The sequence below is a fragment of the Ambystoma mexicanum genome, chromosome 4q (genome assembly GCF_040938575.1).
Source record: "Ambystoma mexicanum isolate Mex_15411 chromosome 4q, UKY_AmexF1_1, whole genome shotgun sequence".
Lineage (NCBI taxonomy): Eukaryota > Metazoa > Chordata > Amphibia > Caudata > Ambystomatidae > Ambystoma > Ambystoma mexicanum.
The window spans coordinates 857,867,272-857,882,783 of NC_090928.1; the positions used below are offsets into that span (position 1 = coordinate 857,867,272).

Below are 15,512 nucleotides of genomic sequence, written 5' to 3' on the forward strand. Positions count from 1 at the left end.
TTTGGGCGGGTGGTGGATGTAAGAAGATGGAGGAGGCTAGATTGGCTGGTAAGGGAAGTAGGCAAAGTGGGGGTGAGAGAAGGAAAGGGTGTGTGTTGTCATTGGATTGTGTAGAGGGCATGTGGGTGGAGGGTAGTGGCATTGGCTGGGTTTTTGGAGTGCCAAGGTGCGACTCTGATTTGGGCAGTCTGGGGCATGGTGAGGCACCTAGATTCAACACACCCTGCAGAAACGGATCAAGAACGTACAGTGTGAGAAAGTGCACCTCTAATCAACCCATATACACACCTAGTTTCAAACAGACACTGCTGGTGAAGTGCACCAAGATTTAATCAAGCACTGCGGGCAAAAAGCACCTATATTCAAACAGACACTGCTGGTAGAATGCATTTAGATTCAGAAAAGTACTGCAGGCAAAGTGCACCTAGGTCCAGACAGACACTGCGGGGGAAGTGCCCCTAGATTTAAAACATATACTGTGAGCGAAAGCACCTAGATTCAAACAGACCCTGGGTGAAAAACACCTAGTTTCCAACAGACACTGCAGGCAAAGTGCACCTAGATTTAGACCATCGACTGGCAAACTCCAATCAAGATTATTTCCATCTGAATTAACTCTTATATGCACAAGCATGCATGATCTGCTGTTTCAGTGATGTCACCATGAGGTCATAAGTGATGTCATATGTGATTCCATTACTGATGTCAATTATGATGTCATCAAGGTGCTTACAGGCTGTGCAATGGGGCCTCATAGTTAAGGTGGCGTAGCTTCGAGCAATCAATATATAAATGAGACAGCGCTCAAAGCACAGGTTGCACAACAAATAGGGTCCACAATTAAACCAAATCCTTCTAAAGTCAATATATACAATTTTAATCAATACATTAAACATAGGACTTTGTCAATTACAATCAATGGTGAGTTCACAAAAAATTATTGATACATTCAACACAAATCAGGCAATGTATCAGTTTCTTATTATTGTCAGATAAAACAAATTATCTCCCTGTATATATCCAGGAAGGTGTCTCGACATGTTTCAGTTCTTGGGGAATCACTCAGAGAACATTCATCAAGAGGGTTGTAAAAGTCACAAAAATCCAAATAAAACAATTGTGTCCATTGTAAGGAGAGAGGAGCTGTATGCGTGCAACCTGTGGGTTTAAAAGAAGGGGGGACAAGTGGTAAGCTCAACCGGTAGCTATGTTAATTTGTCATATTCCCTAAAGAGGTGAATAAGAGGACCAAAAGAAGGATTCGTATTACCTTCAGTGAGGGGGGCTCACAACTTAAGTAGATCAGGTTGTGGTTGGCTGCTAAGTAGCTCCTACCCTGTAACTGATACACGAAAAAATACTCATTAATGTTTTCCGAATGAGCTAAAAAACAATACTTAACAGAGCTAAAATAGTACAGAAAAGTATTTAACAGAATGGCGAGTACACAATGAGAATCGCCACATGGCTCACCTGTACGCCAACAAAACCCTGCTCACTCAATTATAGAATAGGGCAACCACCCCGGAGCAGTGTCGCCGCTAGGTAGTGTGCTGCTATAAGTGGTCTTCAGGCATCAATCAATGTGTGTGCATGCAGAAAAACAAAGCCCCTGCAATGAAAAATGAGGCAAAGCCACTCTTAATGGAACAATAAACACTCCCTCATAATGGACATCAGGAGAGTAAAGTATGGCAAGGCTGTGTCGATAATAAAAATGAGGTGAGGAACGCGAGACGAGTATCACAAAAATGGTATCCAGTACGGCACTAGAACCTCCACCTGAGCGTGTCATGCTGTGAGAGAGCGTGGAAACCTGTCTCACCAAGAAAAAGTAATAGTAACTTTCCAGGCCATGAACGGCGTGATGTATAAAACATAAATGGTTGTTAGTGTGCAGGTGAACACCTGAAACCCACTTAATCATGTATCTTATCCACAGTGAAAGAGGGTGTGCGTAGTAATCAATAGCAAAAACTCACACATCCGAAAAATATGACAAAAGCTTCACGCATCCGAAATGGATCGAGAATCAGCTTATCAAATAGTATTAACTCAAAACCGACGTTCATCACTGATCGGAATTAACGTCTTGTGTAAGTATCTGTGTCGGGAAAATTGTGGGAGCATAAGTAACCATCCCTACAGAGGCAACAGTTTGCCGCAAGGAAATCGACGATGGTGATACACTAAGGCAAAAGTGGCTTACCTAGGACCATACCAACGGGCGGGCAGAGGAAGCGCTTACTGCTGAGTCGGTGCGGGTGGGCTGGACCTCTGTGCCTAACTAACGAGCGCGCGCTTTGTCAGCTTGTGTATTTACACTGTCATGGTAACCCGATGCGCAGGCCTAGACGAGTTCGGAATCACTCCCTGGACCTCCATTTTGTGTGTCTGCCATCTTTGAATGGAGTGGAGCTCCATGGCCATCAATAGCCAACATAGAGTCGGAATTGGCGAAAGTGCACATACAGAGATCCCCAGTGCATGGCTGAGCTATCGGAAAAGACTGATCTTACTAGTAAATAAAACTTAACTGTACTGGATATGTTATGCATGTATGAGTGTAAACACGTAATCTTGTGATAAACGTGTCCTCGTGAGAACCCCAAAGAGCATTACTACTCGCAACCCCTCAGATGGCTAGTTAGATAGAACCTAAACCAGAGTCTTATGGGTCAAGACCCCTTAGTGGGCTGATAAAAGTGGGTCCATCTGGGTTATCAACATGGAGCACAGCCATACCTTACACCTGTAGAGGCGGTCAACGGTACTGCAAACAGTATAGTCGGCCACAGGTACATAATAATAGGAGATGAAAATTTGTGGAGGCCCTAGAAAAAACATGTGTGTTAGGGATAGTCATAACCTCATAATTAACAGCAACAAATTCAGGTAATCTAGTACATGCCAATTAGAGTTTGTCAGAAAACAGTCCTTAGTATTGTTTGACAGGAGTTATATCTTAAAGCTCTAGCCACGCTCTTGACATAGAATGTCCATTTTACAATCTGGAACATAGGCCCTAGTACATAATACTGTACATATACAATCTCCATAGGTAACAAGCATGTTTGCATAACATCGTAACATAGATGGTAATTGTGGGGGAGGAAGGGGAAAAAGCAGATCATTGCCTTCTTAGTCCTAATCAGACTATGTGACCCACCACCTCCCCAATTTCATGTAGTCTTTGTAGGTCCTTATTAGTGTCGGATTTTGTGTCATTCGACAGACTCATTAAGACCTCTCGTGTCACTATGCAGTCTGTAAATCATTTCTTGTTCTTTCCTAAGTAGTCTGTTTTCTAGTATTTGTGAATTACCTCTTTTGAGTGTCAGGAGTACAGTCCAGGTAAAGTCTTTGTATCTGTGGTTGGCCTGAGCAAAGTGTTTAACCATCAGAGCGTTTTCGGTTTTGTTTTTGAGACAACTACGGTGCTCCATGATACGTGTTTTGACTTTGCAGATGGTTTCCCAACATATAGGAGTCCACAATTACATCTTATTAGGTACACAACATGGTCAGTATTACAGTTTGTGAGGTTTCTTTGTGCCCATGGTTTAGCAAGTCTTACATCAACCTCTTTGCTTTTAGTAGTTAGTTTGCATACCCCGCATTCACCGCAAGGGAGTGGCCGCTAGCTGGAGGTAGGCCCCATAACATGGTCAGATTGGTCATCCCGGTGACTACGGGTTTTAGTTTGCTACTGCTTATTCTGTTGCCTATTGTGGTACTTCTTTTAGAGGCAAATATCGGAATAGGTAGGGGGTGTTTGGAAGTCGCAAAGATCTTCCAATGTTTCATAATAACATTCTTGATTTTCAAACTTTGATCCGTGAAAGTATTCACACACACAAGTCTCTCATCCTTAAGTTTCTTGGGTTTCTTTTCCAGCAGTGCCTCTCTGTTATTTTTAAATGCACGCTTGGCAGCTTGTTTAACCAGTTTCTTGGGATAGCCTCTCTGTCTTAACTTCTTGCTGAGTAGTGTAGCTTCAGTTTCATAAGTGGTGTTATCATAACTGTTCCTTTTTAGACGTAGTTTCGAGCACCTGCCAAATTTCACAGGTTTTGTTGCATGAAATCAGCACCTTGACATTACTTCAACTAAAGATTGTTGACAGAATTTCAAGGGTTTTGTTGTGCTGAATTTATTCAACTTAGCTGTCCCTTAACTAAAACTTTTGCACTGAATTCCAAGGGCTTTGTTATGCTATACCTACCACCACTTGTAATTCTGTCTTTTATTCTGGTAACATACCTGATGTCATATAATTTGTTAACAATATGTGTTCTTGAGCTACACAACATCGGGTTTATCAAGTATTTAATTTTTGTGTGTCCACTAGATATGATGGGATTACTAATAGTGTACTGTGATGAGGAAGAATTAGGTGGGGTTAGTGGGAGATTGTGACGAGGAAGATTAAACTTGTGTAGTTGGGGACTGTGATGAACAAGCGTGAAGTTGGGTAGCTAGGAACTATGACAAGGCAGAGTGAGTGAGGTAAGTTGAGGACTATGATGAGGACCAGCGAGGTGTGGCAAGTGGCCAGGTGTGGCACTTAAATGAGAAAGAGTGATTTGGTGATAGTGAGTTTCTGTTACCTACAGTACATTAAATCATGCCTATTTCACATCTGAAAAAATATAGAAAAATATAGAAAAAATATACCTTACACATTATAAACACAAAAATCCTTTTAAGGACTACCTGTAAATATGAACTTTTTTTTCTTAAAATAATACTCAGATCGAGATCTACGAAAATACTGGGGTGAGGAAATTCGTGCTTTCTGTTTTTATTTCCACTATAACCACTCATAAAAAATCTATATCTCATAGCTATACATCCCGCTTATTCGTCCCAATAGTTTATTGGATCACAAATTCAATATAGAAACAAAAAATACTTTCTCAGCGCATCCGAATCACATACACATTTCAAAATATTCTCTCTTTTCATTAGTCACTCATCTCCAATCACATGTGCATTACTTTCATATACTGTTTATATTTGATCTCTTTGAATATTGAGCTCCAGAATTAACAAAATAGGAGAGCTATGAAGACATTCTGTGAAGCGAGAACCAGATAAAATAAGGTTTTCAAAGTTTTCCTTGTTTCTATCACTCACGCAAAACGAATCAAGAATGTATAATGTTACTAATTATTCAGATGATACTGAAGTGAGGAAAAGTAGATTGAGCAATATTGCCATGAAATTCTCGAATCAAAATGCTTCAACGCTCTTTAGTTTGAGAACCACATATTCACCCAATGAAATAAAAACTGCATCTTAACCTTCCAACGCACTCTATTTTGGAAAAAGTTCAATAAAAATTGAGGCGAAAATGCACTATTTTGCTTAACTTCGCGATTCAAACCATGCCAAAATGTGGGAATATTAAATTCGACATTTGATTCTCAAAACTAGATCCGACAGAATATTCATTCAAAAATTATACATATAGCATTCTTAGAAGTAATCTAACCAATAACCAAATTCACACTTAACATATTCAAAAATCCATAATATAAAAAGAATACAAATAGACTCCTTTCTATTCGAATCACGTGTACTAATAAAGTCTGTAAATGGATTGACCTAAGGGCACCTGCGTGGTATGAAATTCGAGAGCTTATTGGTTTGTAGTTGCACAGATTGTGAATCACATATATATACTCCAGAAAACCTTACACTTTCTAATTGCTATCGAGACAAATTCAGATAGTGCCTGGCATGATTCCTGCCCCTCATGTCCCCAGCCCTCCAAGATGTCAGGCTGGAGCCAGGCCACGATCACCTACATGGCCCTCAAGGGGCTCTCCATCCCTCCAAAGACCCACTTGGAGTCAGACTTGGCGCTTGTGGCACCAGACTCACTCACTCCCATAGGATTTGGAATTGGACTTCTAGTGCATTGATGGGGACAAGATGGATGCCCCCACATATTTCGGTTCCCAGAACTGCATGTGCGGTCTAGTCTTTTGGGTGTAGTTCAGCCCAGAGACACCTGGGATACCCAGAGACTATTTAAGCCACACCCAGGCTGAGAAACATGCTTTGCGTTTTCTGCACCTGCAGCGTGACACTCACCATGTTCGGATCGGTCTCCATTAGGCCTGCATCTTTCTTCTGCGCTCAGCTCCTGCAAGAACAAGAACACCGTTAGGAACAGCCTTACCTTGTGGCGCTTCTGCCCATCCTTCATCGCTCCTTCTGTTCTGAGGGCATCTTCGGCGGTGTCATTCCCATCACGGCACGCCGCTTCCTAAGGAAAAGGGAAAAGAACAGAAAAAAGGCATTAGTAAGCATTCTGCAAATCTTCGCTTATTTTAAAATACTGTACGAGCTTCAAACGCTTACCTGAATCCCAGCCGCTCTGGGGGAACTCTGCCTCTGGAACATCTCATCCATCTGCAAGAGGGAAAAGACACTCCAGGTTAGCATGGAAACATCTAGAGGCGCTGCATACCACGCTTACCCACCGCATTTGTTCTTCATAACCGGCATCCACGCTGAAAACGTTGCGGCAACGTTGCGGCACCTAAAAGACACAGAAAGAGAACTCGGTTCAATGCAAATACGAAAGGGGTGCATCGGGCATCACGCTCTCACTCACCCTCAGCGCTGCTCATCTCAGCAGCACGCCGCCATCCCCGGACGCCGGCCATCATCTAAGGAAGGAAAGGAACGAAGTTAGAGAACTGTTCAAAAGACTCATTATACTTGCCTGTCTGACTGTTGCCAGTGAAGTAACTAGGCAGCAACGAGCCTGCATCAATCAACGTGCCCCTGTGCTGAAAGCAGGACGGAGAGCACACTTTCCAAGAAAACAAGGTGAGCTGTGGATCAAAGGGAAGGGTTGGACCCCGGGAAAGAAGGGATTCAAGCACACAGAGACAATAGGGAGTTAAACTCTACCACTCCTGTGTTTCAGGCCCAGTCTCCAGTCGAATAGACTCCAGGGAAGGGTTTGAGGTCGTAAGAGGTCAGAACAGGCTGAGTGACGTCCCCGTGGATACCAGGTGAGAGTTACAGTACCCGGGCCAACGTTGTCCTATTTTTCCAAAGAGCACTATTTCCCATCAAACCTTTCCCCTTTGTGTTCTCTTTTTCTGTTGGTTTGTTTTATATTAGTGTTTGTTTTTGTATTCCTTTTTAAGGACTTTTTAATCCTTTTTGGGGTGTTATTCTTTTGAGTTTGATTTTTTTCTGGAGATGGAGACACAACATCCTGAGGCACCCACCAGCGATAAAGTGATCTACCTTGTCACTGTCTGCAAGGGTCCGGAAGACTTGCAGGAATAGGATGTTGTATGGATAGAGCACCCAGCCCCACCCAAGTTGTATCACTGCAGAGGTTTTACACCTTCCCTCTGCTGGCAGTAAATGAAGGTCGCTAAAGACACTCCACTGTATGACATAGAAAAGGGACAGTGCACAGTTTTTGGTAGTTATACAGGAGAGGATTCTCTGCAGTTTCTGCGCAGAGCTTGGGCACCATGGTGTTCGTCAACCACCTGATTAATTACCACTAGTGGAAAATGGACTAAAGTTTAAGGAGCAGGTCCCGGAAACAGGCAATCCGCTGTAGTTGCAATGCCCTGCAACCCACTACCGGATGTGAAATGCCTCCACCCCCAACTGTGGAAGCTGAGCCCCCACCACCAACGGCGTCATCCTCAGGACCTCTCCTGTCAACTTCATCCAATGATGAGAGTTTCTCCTCTGTCATTCTGCATTGGACCTTCCACGTGAATTCATGTCTCCACAAAGGTGGCGTTTTCACCTGCAGCAAGTGCTATCTGCTGCTAGGGCTTAATGCAACCACTTTTGAGGCAATTGAGGATGTCTGAGTAGAGCATGGGCAAAATTGACATTTATTTTATTTTGCTTTTCGAGAGTTAAGTGTTTTTACCTGACTGATCATTAAAAAGAAACGCAAATAAATATAAAACTTGTCATAAAAAAGTCTACTTTCTACCTATGTTTCCTACATCCACTCCCTCCCATCCATTCCTTAAACCAACAAAGTTTTTTTAAAGTTCTAAAGTGGGGAGAGGTGAGTTCAACATTAAGCACAGCGGAAAAAGGCTAACCCTGCCAGTAATCGCCCACCACCCAAGTTAAAGGTGCAAATGAAACAAGGATCCCTTAACGCAGGCAGCAGTACTGTTACTGGCAGTATCAGACTGTCACTGCAGAGTAAATCACCATTAGCACCCATCTAGTTTCCTGCACAGGTCCTAAGGGTGTCTCATTGAAAAGAAATTACACTTACCTTGCGGTGCACGTCTGCGACATGCCCTAGTTCCTGAAGTCTGTTTTCTCTGTTGATGACCGTGATGTCTTCAACAGAGAAACAGACTTCATAAAGTAAGGCACGGCACAGCGCTCCATTGCAAGACCATTTATATTTTTTTAATTAAACACCCATAGCACCACCTAGGTGGGTGCTAAGGGTGTTTAATTGGAACAAAAAGACACTTACCTTGCAGCGCACAACTGCGGCATGCCCTTTTTTTCTGAAATCCATTTTCTCTGTCGGACGGTATGGCACGGCACAGCACCACACTGCAAGGTCATATATTATATTTTGTACTAAAACACCCTTACACCTGCATAGGAAACTACACATCTGTGAAGAGGTGAGGGACAGGATGCACAGGGGAAAGAGGCGTTGGACCGCAGCACTCAGGCTGCACATATGCAGGCTTATACCAGATAATACAGCCCATGTTCTGAGCATCCTGATTGGCTAGCATCCCCTTCCAGGGACCTAATTTTTATTTTTTTTATTTTTTATTTGTATATGGTTCAAATTACTTGTGTAAAAGGAAAGAGAAAATAAACCTAGATACAAAACATGACAGAACATGATTTTACACAATGATTAATACTTGACTGATTCAGGAATTCATTATCTAAAAACAATTACTAATTTCATAAAAACAATTTCATACAATTATACAAAAAATCCAATCTTAAAACTTCCCAATTAAAAGTAGCATTAATTCATTCTAATTTTATGGATTTTAAAAAACCAACTACTGCCACAACAACTGAGGTTGGAGATCCAGCCCAAAGATGCTGCCACAAATTCTCTGTGTCAACAAAATCGGCTCTCAGATCTATGTACCTGTTTCTTAAAATATAAAGTGTGAGGTGCGATAAGTGCATTACAGTAAATAAGTAGGTGATTTAGCATTTCCACTTCACTCCTATCCCCACAGTATGTACAAAATTCACTATGTCACAGTTATAAGCCTTTGACGGGCTAAAGCCTGTCTGGTGGGATGAATATTTAGTCTAAATATTTAATAGTTCTTAACCCAGTCAATCGGGTAAAGATTCAGGTAGGCTGCCATAATCCCCATTTCTTTGTACTCATACTTTAAATATTCAAGGGATGAGCAATTATGCATAGATTCCATGGTATTAGTCAATCATTCTGATACAACTGTTTTATGTGACATTGGTTCACCAATAGGTCATTTGCAAACAATCCCAGGCTGGCAAAGAGTCTAGAACACGTGCCAACCAAGGTATTAATACAATTTACCTTCTTGGATTACATACATTTATGGAAATCATCACTATACAAAGAACCTCTAGAAGGGTCTAAAATGTTGCGATAGAAGGATACCATGCACCATTCAGCATGAACCATCAATGAGCTGAAGCCAAGTTCGTATCTAATTGCTGTAATTGGAATGCAATTAGGTAGGCAGAGTGCCTTCTTCCAAATCAATGCCTCAAAGAGGGCAAGACTATCAAACACCCTAGCAATTTGGGGACCACTTTCTCCTCATAGAAGTCCACAAGAGGTTTAATTAAAAATGTACCAAATGTTGAGTTAATCTTTTGCATTTGACCGGGGAGTGCAATGACCTTATGTCTCAAAAATGCAATTAAATATGTTTTATTGGGTTTATCCAATACCAGAAAACCCAAATAAATCAAGTTATGGCAAGTATCAAGAGTCCAGGTAAAATTAAGGGATTTGCAAGATAACGACAATTTCATCACTTTAGTTTTTTGCCAGGTTAATACTAAGATCGTTTCCCTGTGAAGGACAATCAGCGTACAAACGAAGAGGAGGAAATTCTCTGCATATGCTATACAAGAATATCTCAAATCAGCCAGTTTAGGCAAGACAAAGGCATCCTTAATTAAAGAATCCTTTGCATCTGAGACATACAAATTAAAAAGGCATAGGGCGAGTATGCACCCTTGCCTTACACCTGACATAGTATGGATTTTCCTGGAAAGATTGCCCTCCAAGTTTAACCTAACTTGAATATCAGAATTTTTGAATTTTTGTGAAGGCCAATTAGGATAATTTGTAAGGCATCTTGAATACCCATATTTCCCAGTCCAGGCACAATCCTGCAAACAAGGAGAACCAAGCAGGAGGAATCTAGATTGTGCTGTGCATCTATTCCAAATCATAGAAAATCAGTTAACATCTCTAGGCTATTCCATCTGTCAAACATATCAAACATGTCATCTTGCATTCTTGGTATCCACTGAAAGACTTGAGAACTCACCCATTCACAACATTCACTCCACTACCAGCCCGAAATATAGCTCAGCTCTCGCCCCAGAGATATGTGCTCAACTTTTGGGATATGCACTAACCTTAGGAACAGAATGTTACGTTCAACATGTGTTCCAAGTTGGTGGAGTCCCATAGAAGGCGCTTTGCGCTTTATAAATCAGTAATAATAATTAAATGAATAAATAATAACAATACGGTTTGAAACCCGGAAAGGCGGACCCAACCCGGGAGGATAACTCAGCGGCAACGTGCGTGCCTTGGAAGCAAGACGACCCGAAGAAACACAGGTTCGATACCCAGGTCCGCACTTAGAAACCTCTGGGTGTTTAAGCGTGTTATAAATATGCAACTCAGACACAAAAAAAAACAATTACGCAACCAAAAAAACAAAAAAATTCTGTAACAGCGCCTCGATGCCCGCGGCGGGCTGTGTGAGCACTTTAAAAATGTAAAAAATAAAATAAACCCTTCTGAGGCGATACATTGAGAACCAGTAAGTTGATGAAAAGTAACCCCTATTAATACCTGGAATTAAATGTTGGCTGAGAACCAGCCCACCAGGATCTTCACAATGTGGAAACTAATGGTTGATAGTCACTTGCAATTCCAAGGGTCCTTTTGTCTAAACCCCATCCCGCCTCTTCTCCCACTATCATTTACTCCTTTGTGGTAACCACACCCACCTTCTCTTAGTGTTCTGTGCATTCCTGCCACAGCTGTAGTTACTGAGAGGATTTTCATTTTTGCAAAAGCTCAATTGAGATGCCCATCTGCAAGCTGCCGCTCATGCGGTTGCGGCCATCTTGCAGTGGTTTTTTCTCTTTCTTTTCACACTGATTTTCATTTTTGTGCTTCATGCAACCATTGAAGCTGGGGGGGGTGCAATGGGCTTTATTTTAATGGACCCTCGTTAATGACCCGCAAGACCTTTAACTCCGGTTTCAGGCAATTGTTCTCCAATAGTGATGATAACCATAGGCATTAAAGCTAACGCATAACATTGCTTACAAGGAATCTATCTAAAATGTGATATTACTACTACTGTGAACCCTCTAAGTTCCTGTAAAGAATTACAAATATAGAAATGCCCACACACGATTGCCCTACTTTCAGAGTACCTGCGTGTGCACTCATTTTCTAAATCCCATGAACATGAGTACTGCACTTTCTTCTAGATCTTGATGCCGTCAAAAAATCTTAAAAGTCACCCAAAGTCCAGTTGCACCGATTTCCCACCACCCATGGTCGCCTTACTATATCGGATGAGAAAAGAATGCAAGGAGGAAGAAAAGATAGATGATACAGAGAGAAATGATGTCCAGTGTCAAATGCCACTTACACAGCTGTTGACAAGCCTCACTAATAAGTGTGAGCCTAGGAATCACAGTGTCAAATGGGCTCTGGTTCAAAGGATTCATGGCATAGATGTAGCCAACCTCTGGACACAACCCTGGCGGCTTTAGGCACTTGCTGTGTACTTCGTTTGAAAAATAAATGCTGAGCAAATATAGAACATTCTCAACACTTTTAAATGATGCTGCAGTATTGAGTATATTTTTGCTTGTCAAGGTTTGGTGAAATGTATGTGCATATAATAATAATTTGTGTACTTTAATAGCACGTTATGCCAGGTTTAGCCTGCTTCTAAGTACTGCAGTGGGAGGTGTTATTATTACCTATTTTTGGGGTTCAAAATGTCTCAACCTCTGAAGGATAAAAGGTTAAGCCGAACTTGCCCTGGGATTTGAACTTGTAAAATGCAGGCTGGCGTTATACGAGATGAGAGCACATATAGACTATTCCATATCCAGTGACAATATGAAAGTTTGAGGGAGCGCGTATTCGTTATCTTTCAATACCTGCTCATCTTCTTTACGTGCGTATGAAATATAGCCACATTTGTATGAAACCTATTAGTCTACAATGTTGAATCAAGCTGGTCTTAAATTTCCTGTTGTTTTATTGATAGGAGGCACCACATAGGATATGTGGCAATAAACCATACCCTCAGTGTCCCCTATTTCCTGATCATTCCTTACCAGAAATTGTGTGTTGTCCATACATACTATTGACTTAAGCGAATAAGAGTGCAATAGCCTTTGTCTTGTCCCTGCGATTCCACTGATGTGCGCTATGTATTGCAGATGTGATGTTCTTGCCTTGATGTGTGCTATGTATTGCAGATGTGATGTTCTTGCCTTGATGTGTGCTATGTATTGCAGATATGATGTTCTTGCATTGATGTGTGCTACGTATTGCAGATGTGATGTTCTGCATTGATGTGTGCTTCGTATGGCAGATGTGATGTTCTTGCATTGATGGGTGCTATGTATTGCAGATGTGATTTTCTTGCCTTGATGTGTGCTATGTATTGCAGATGTGATGTTCTTGCCTTGATGTGTGCTATGTATTGCAGATATGATGTTCTTGCATTGATGTGTGCTATGTATTGCAGATGTGATGTTCTTGCATTGATGTGTGCTATGTATTGCTGATGTGTGCTATGCATTGCAGATGCGATGTTCTTGCCTTGATGTGTGCTATGTATTGCAGATGTGATGTTCTTGCCTTGATGTGTGCTATGGATTGCAGATGTGATGTTCTTGCATTGATGTGTGCTATGCATTGCAGATGTGATGTTCTTGCCTTGATGTGTGCTATATTGCAGATGTGATGTTCTTGCATTGATGTGTGCTATGTATTGCAGATGTGATGTTCTTGCATTGATGTGTGCTATATTGCAGATGTGATGTTCTTGCATTGATGTGTGCTATGTATTGCAGATGTGATGTCCTTGCATTGATGTGTGCTATATTGCAGATGTGATGTTCTTGCATTGATGTGTGCTATGTATTGCAGATGTGATGTTCTTGCCTTGATGTGTGCTATATTGCAGATGTGATGTTCTTGTCTTGATGTGTGCTATATTGCAGATGTGATGTTCTTGCATTGATGTGTGCTATGTATTGCAGATGTGATGTCCTTGCATTGATGTGTGCTATATTGCAGATGTGATGCTCTTGCCTTGCTGTGTGCTATATTGCAGATGTGATGTTCTTGCATTGATGTGTGCTATGTATTGCAGATGTGATCTTCTTGCCTTGATGTGTGCTATGTATTGCAGATGTGATGTTCTTGCCTTGATGTGTGCTATCTATTGCAGATGTGATGTTCTTCAGCCAGAACAGATTTGCTGTCATGAAGCTGAAAAAGGAGAAGTACTCTGCCATCTACGACTCTGGGCTCGAGGTCTCGGTGGAACGAGGCAGCGGCGGCGTCTTGCGGGCATTGGCCCGCGTGCCTCAGCTCTTCCTGAATAAGACGCTGGGCCTCCTGGGAGTGTGGGGCGGCAGCCCATCCACTGGCTACATGGACTCAAGCGGGAACATCTACGACGGCAGCGCCACTGAAGAAAAGCTCTTCAGTTTTGGCCTTTCATGTATGTTACTATCATTGCACAACGGGTGTGTGTATGTCACTTCTAAACCATTACTAATGTCCTGAATGCAGACGTGGGAGTACCACGGCACTGCAGCATATAAGGCATGTGTGAAACTTTCTGAACTTTTAGGAACAGAACAATTCTGAAGGACAGTATCGCAACTGTTCCACTTACTGCCATTCTTTTGGTCTCCTTTTATGTGTGTACCTTTTTTAATGCCCTTGCTGTACAATAACTAACACTCTAAAGAAAAAGTGTGGAATGCAGCCAACTGTCATCTTAATCAAGCAGTAAAAGGATCAGCAGACATGCCTTTCCTGTGGTGGTTTGCTATGTGCAGGCATCCCAAGAAATGTGAAAGCCCTTAACACAACCATGTTGGTGTTTTCCAGGATACCAAGGCTGCTGTGCTACACGCGCAGGGTCTTGCGTGGATCTGGACTCGCTTGTGTAACTGGGCCAGCCACCAAGAAAGAATGAATGCTTTTTAACCAGCACGCGTGTCCCTAGAAGGCGGGGAATGCACCAACGCTGCAATGCACAGCAAGGGCTATGCAGCCGACAGAGTATGCAGGGAAAGCATCCTTTCACTTTCTTCTGGCTTTTCATAGTGACGATTGCATAGTTGTACTTTTATATATCTCGGCAGAATTTTAACTCACAGCAATTTCATCAAACGCATGTTCACATAAAAGAAGGGGAGGACTGAGAATGCTCAGTGTCTGAAGCAATATTAAAACATTTTTGGTGAATTCCTAATCGCATAGTGCCAGTGCAGATATAGCACAGGTGTATTTGCACTAGAAACAATTTGCACAGCCACAAAAATAGGAGTGAGATATAAAATGCCATTAACATGTTAGCAACAGGGTGTGATGCTAGCCCAGAAGGGGTCCCTTAAAAGGGCACCTGTGGGTCCAGATTACAGAAACTTTGCACCAGTGAAAGTGCAAAGGTGCACGGTATTAGCAGTAGGGCAAAGTTTGCCTTATTTTTCAAAACACTGGGATACACAAGAAAACTATTTCACCGTCAAAAGTGCAGTTTGGCATGATATATGCACCAGGGCAAAAATGCCCCTTGGGCAAAAAAGATACATTTTCACTGCATTATTGCAACAGGGCCAAGTTTGCCCTAGTTCTAATACGGAACGGTATTAGTACTAGGGCCAACTTTGCCATGGTGAAAAAACACATTGAAAATGTATCTTTTTTGCACCATAGACATTTTTGCCCTGGTGCTTATACCATGCCAAACTGCACTTGTCACAGTGAAATAGTTTTCTTGTTATGTCCCAGTGTTTTTAGAAATAGGGCAAACTTTGCTCTAGTGCTAATACTATGCAACTTTACGAGCCCCGGTGCAACGTTTCTGTAATCTGGCCCATGGTGTGTATACCTCTACTAGGAGAGGAACGCGTTGATGGGTGTCTAGTGAGGGGGCTACCCTTCTCCATTTTTGGGTCGCTTCTGAGAATTTCTGAAATGAAAGAAAATGGCC

The 15,512-nt window shown here is 42.0% G+C and overlaps 1 protein-coding gene across 2 annotated transcripts in view; it reads left to right on the top strand.

The window, feature by feature from the left end:
• LOC138468025 (fibrillin-2-like) overlaps positions 1–15,512 on the top strand; it is a 691,910-nt gene that overhangs the window by 387,844 nt on the left and 288,554 nt on the right. For both annotated transcript variants that reach the window (XM_069608420.1, XM_069608421.1), the window contains one exon: positions 13,734–14,009. In XM_069608420.1, the coding sequence (XP_069464521.1) occupies positions 13,734–14,009 (276 nt within the window). The remainder of the gene's footprint in view (positions 1–13,733; positions 14,010–15,512) is intronic.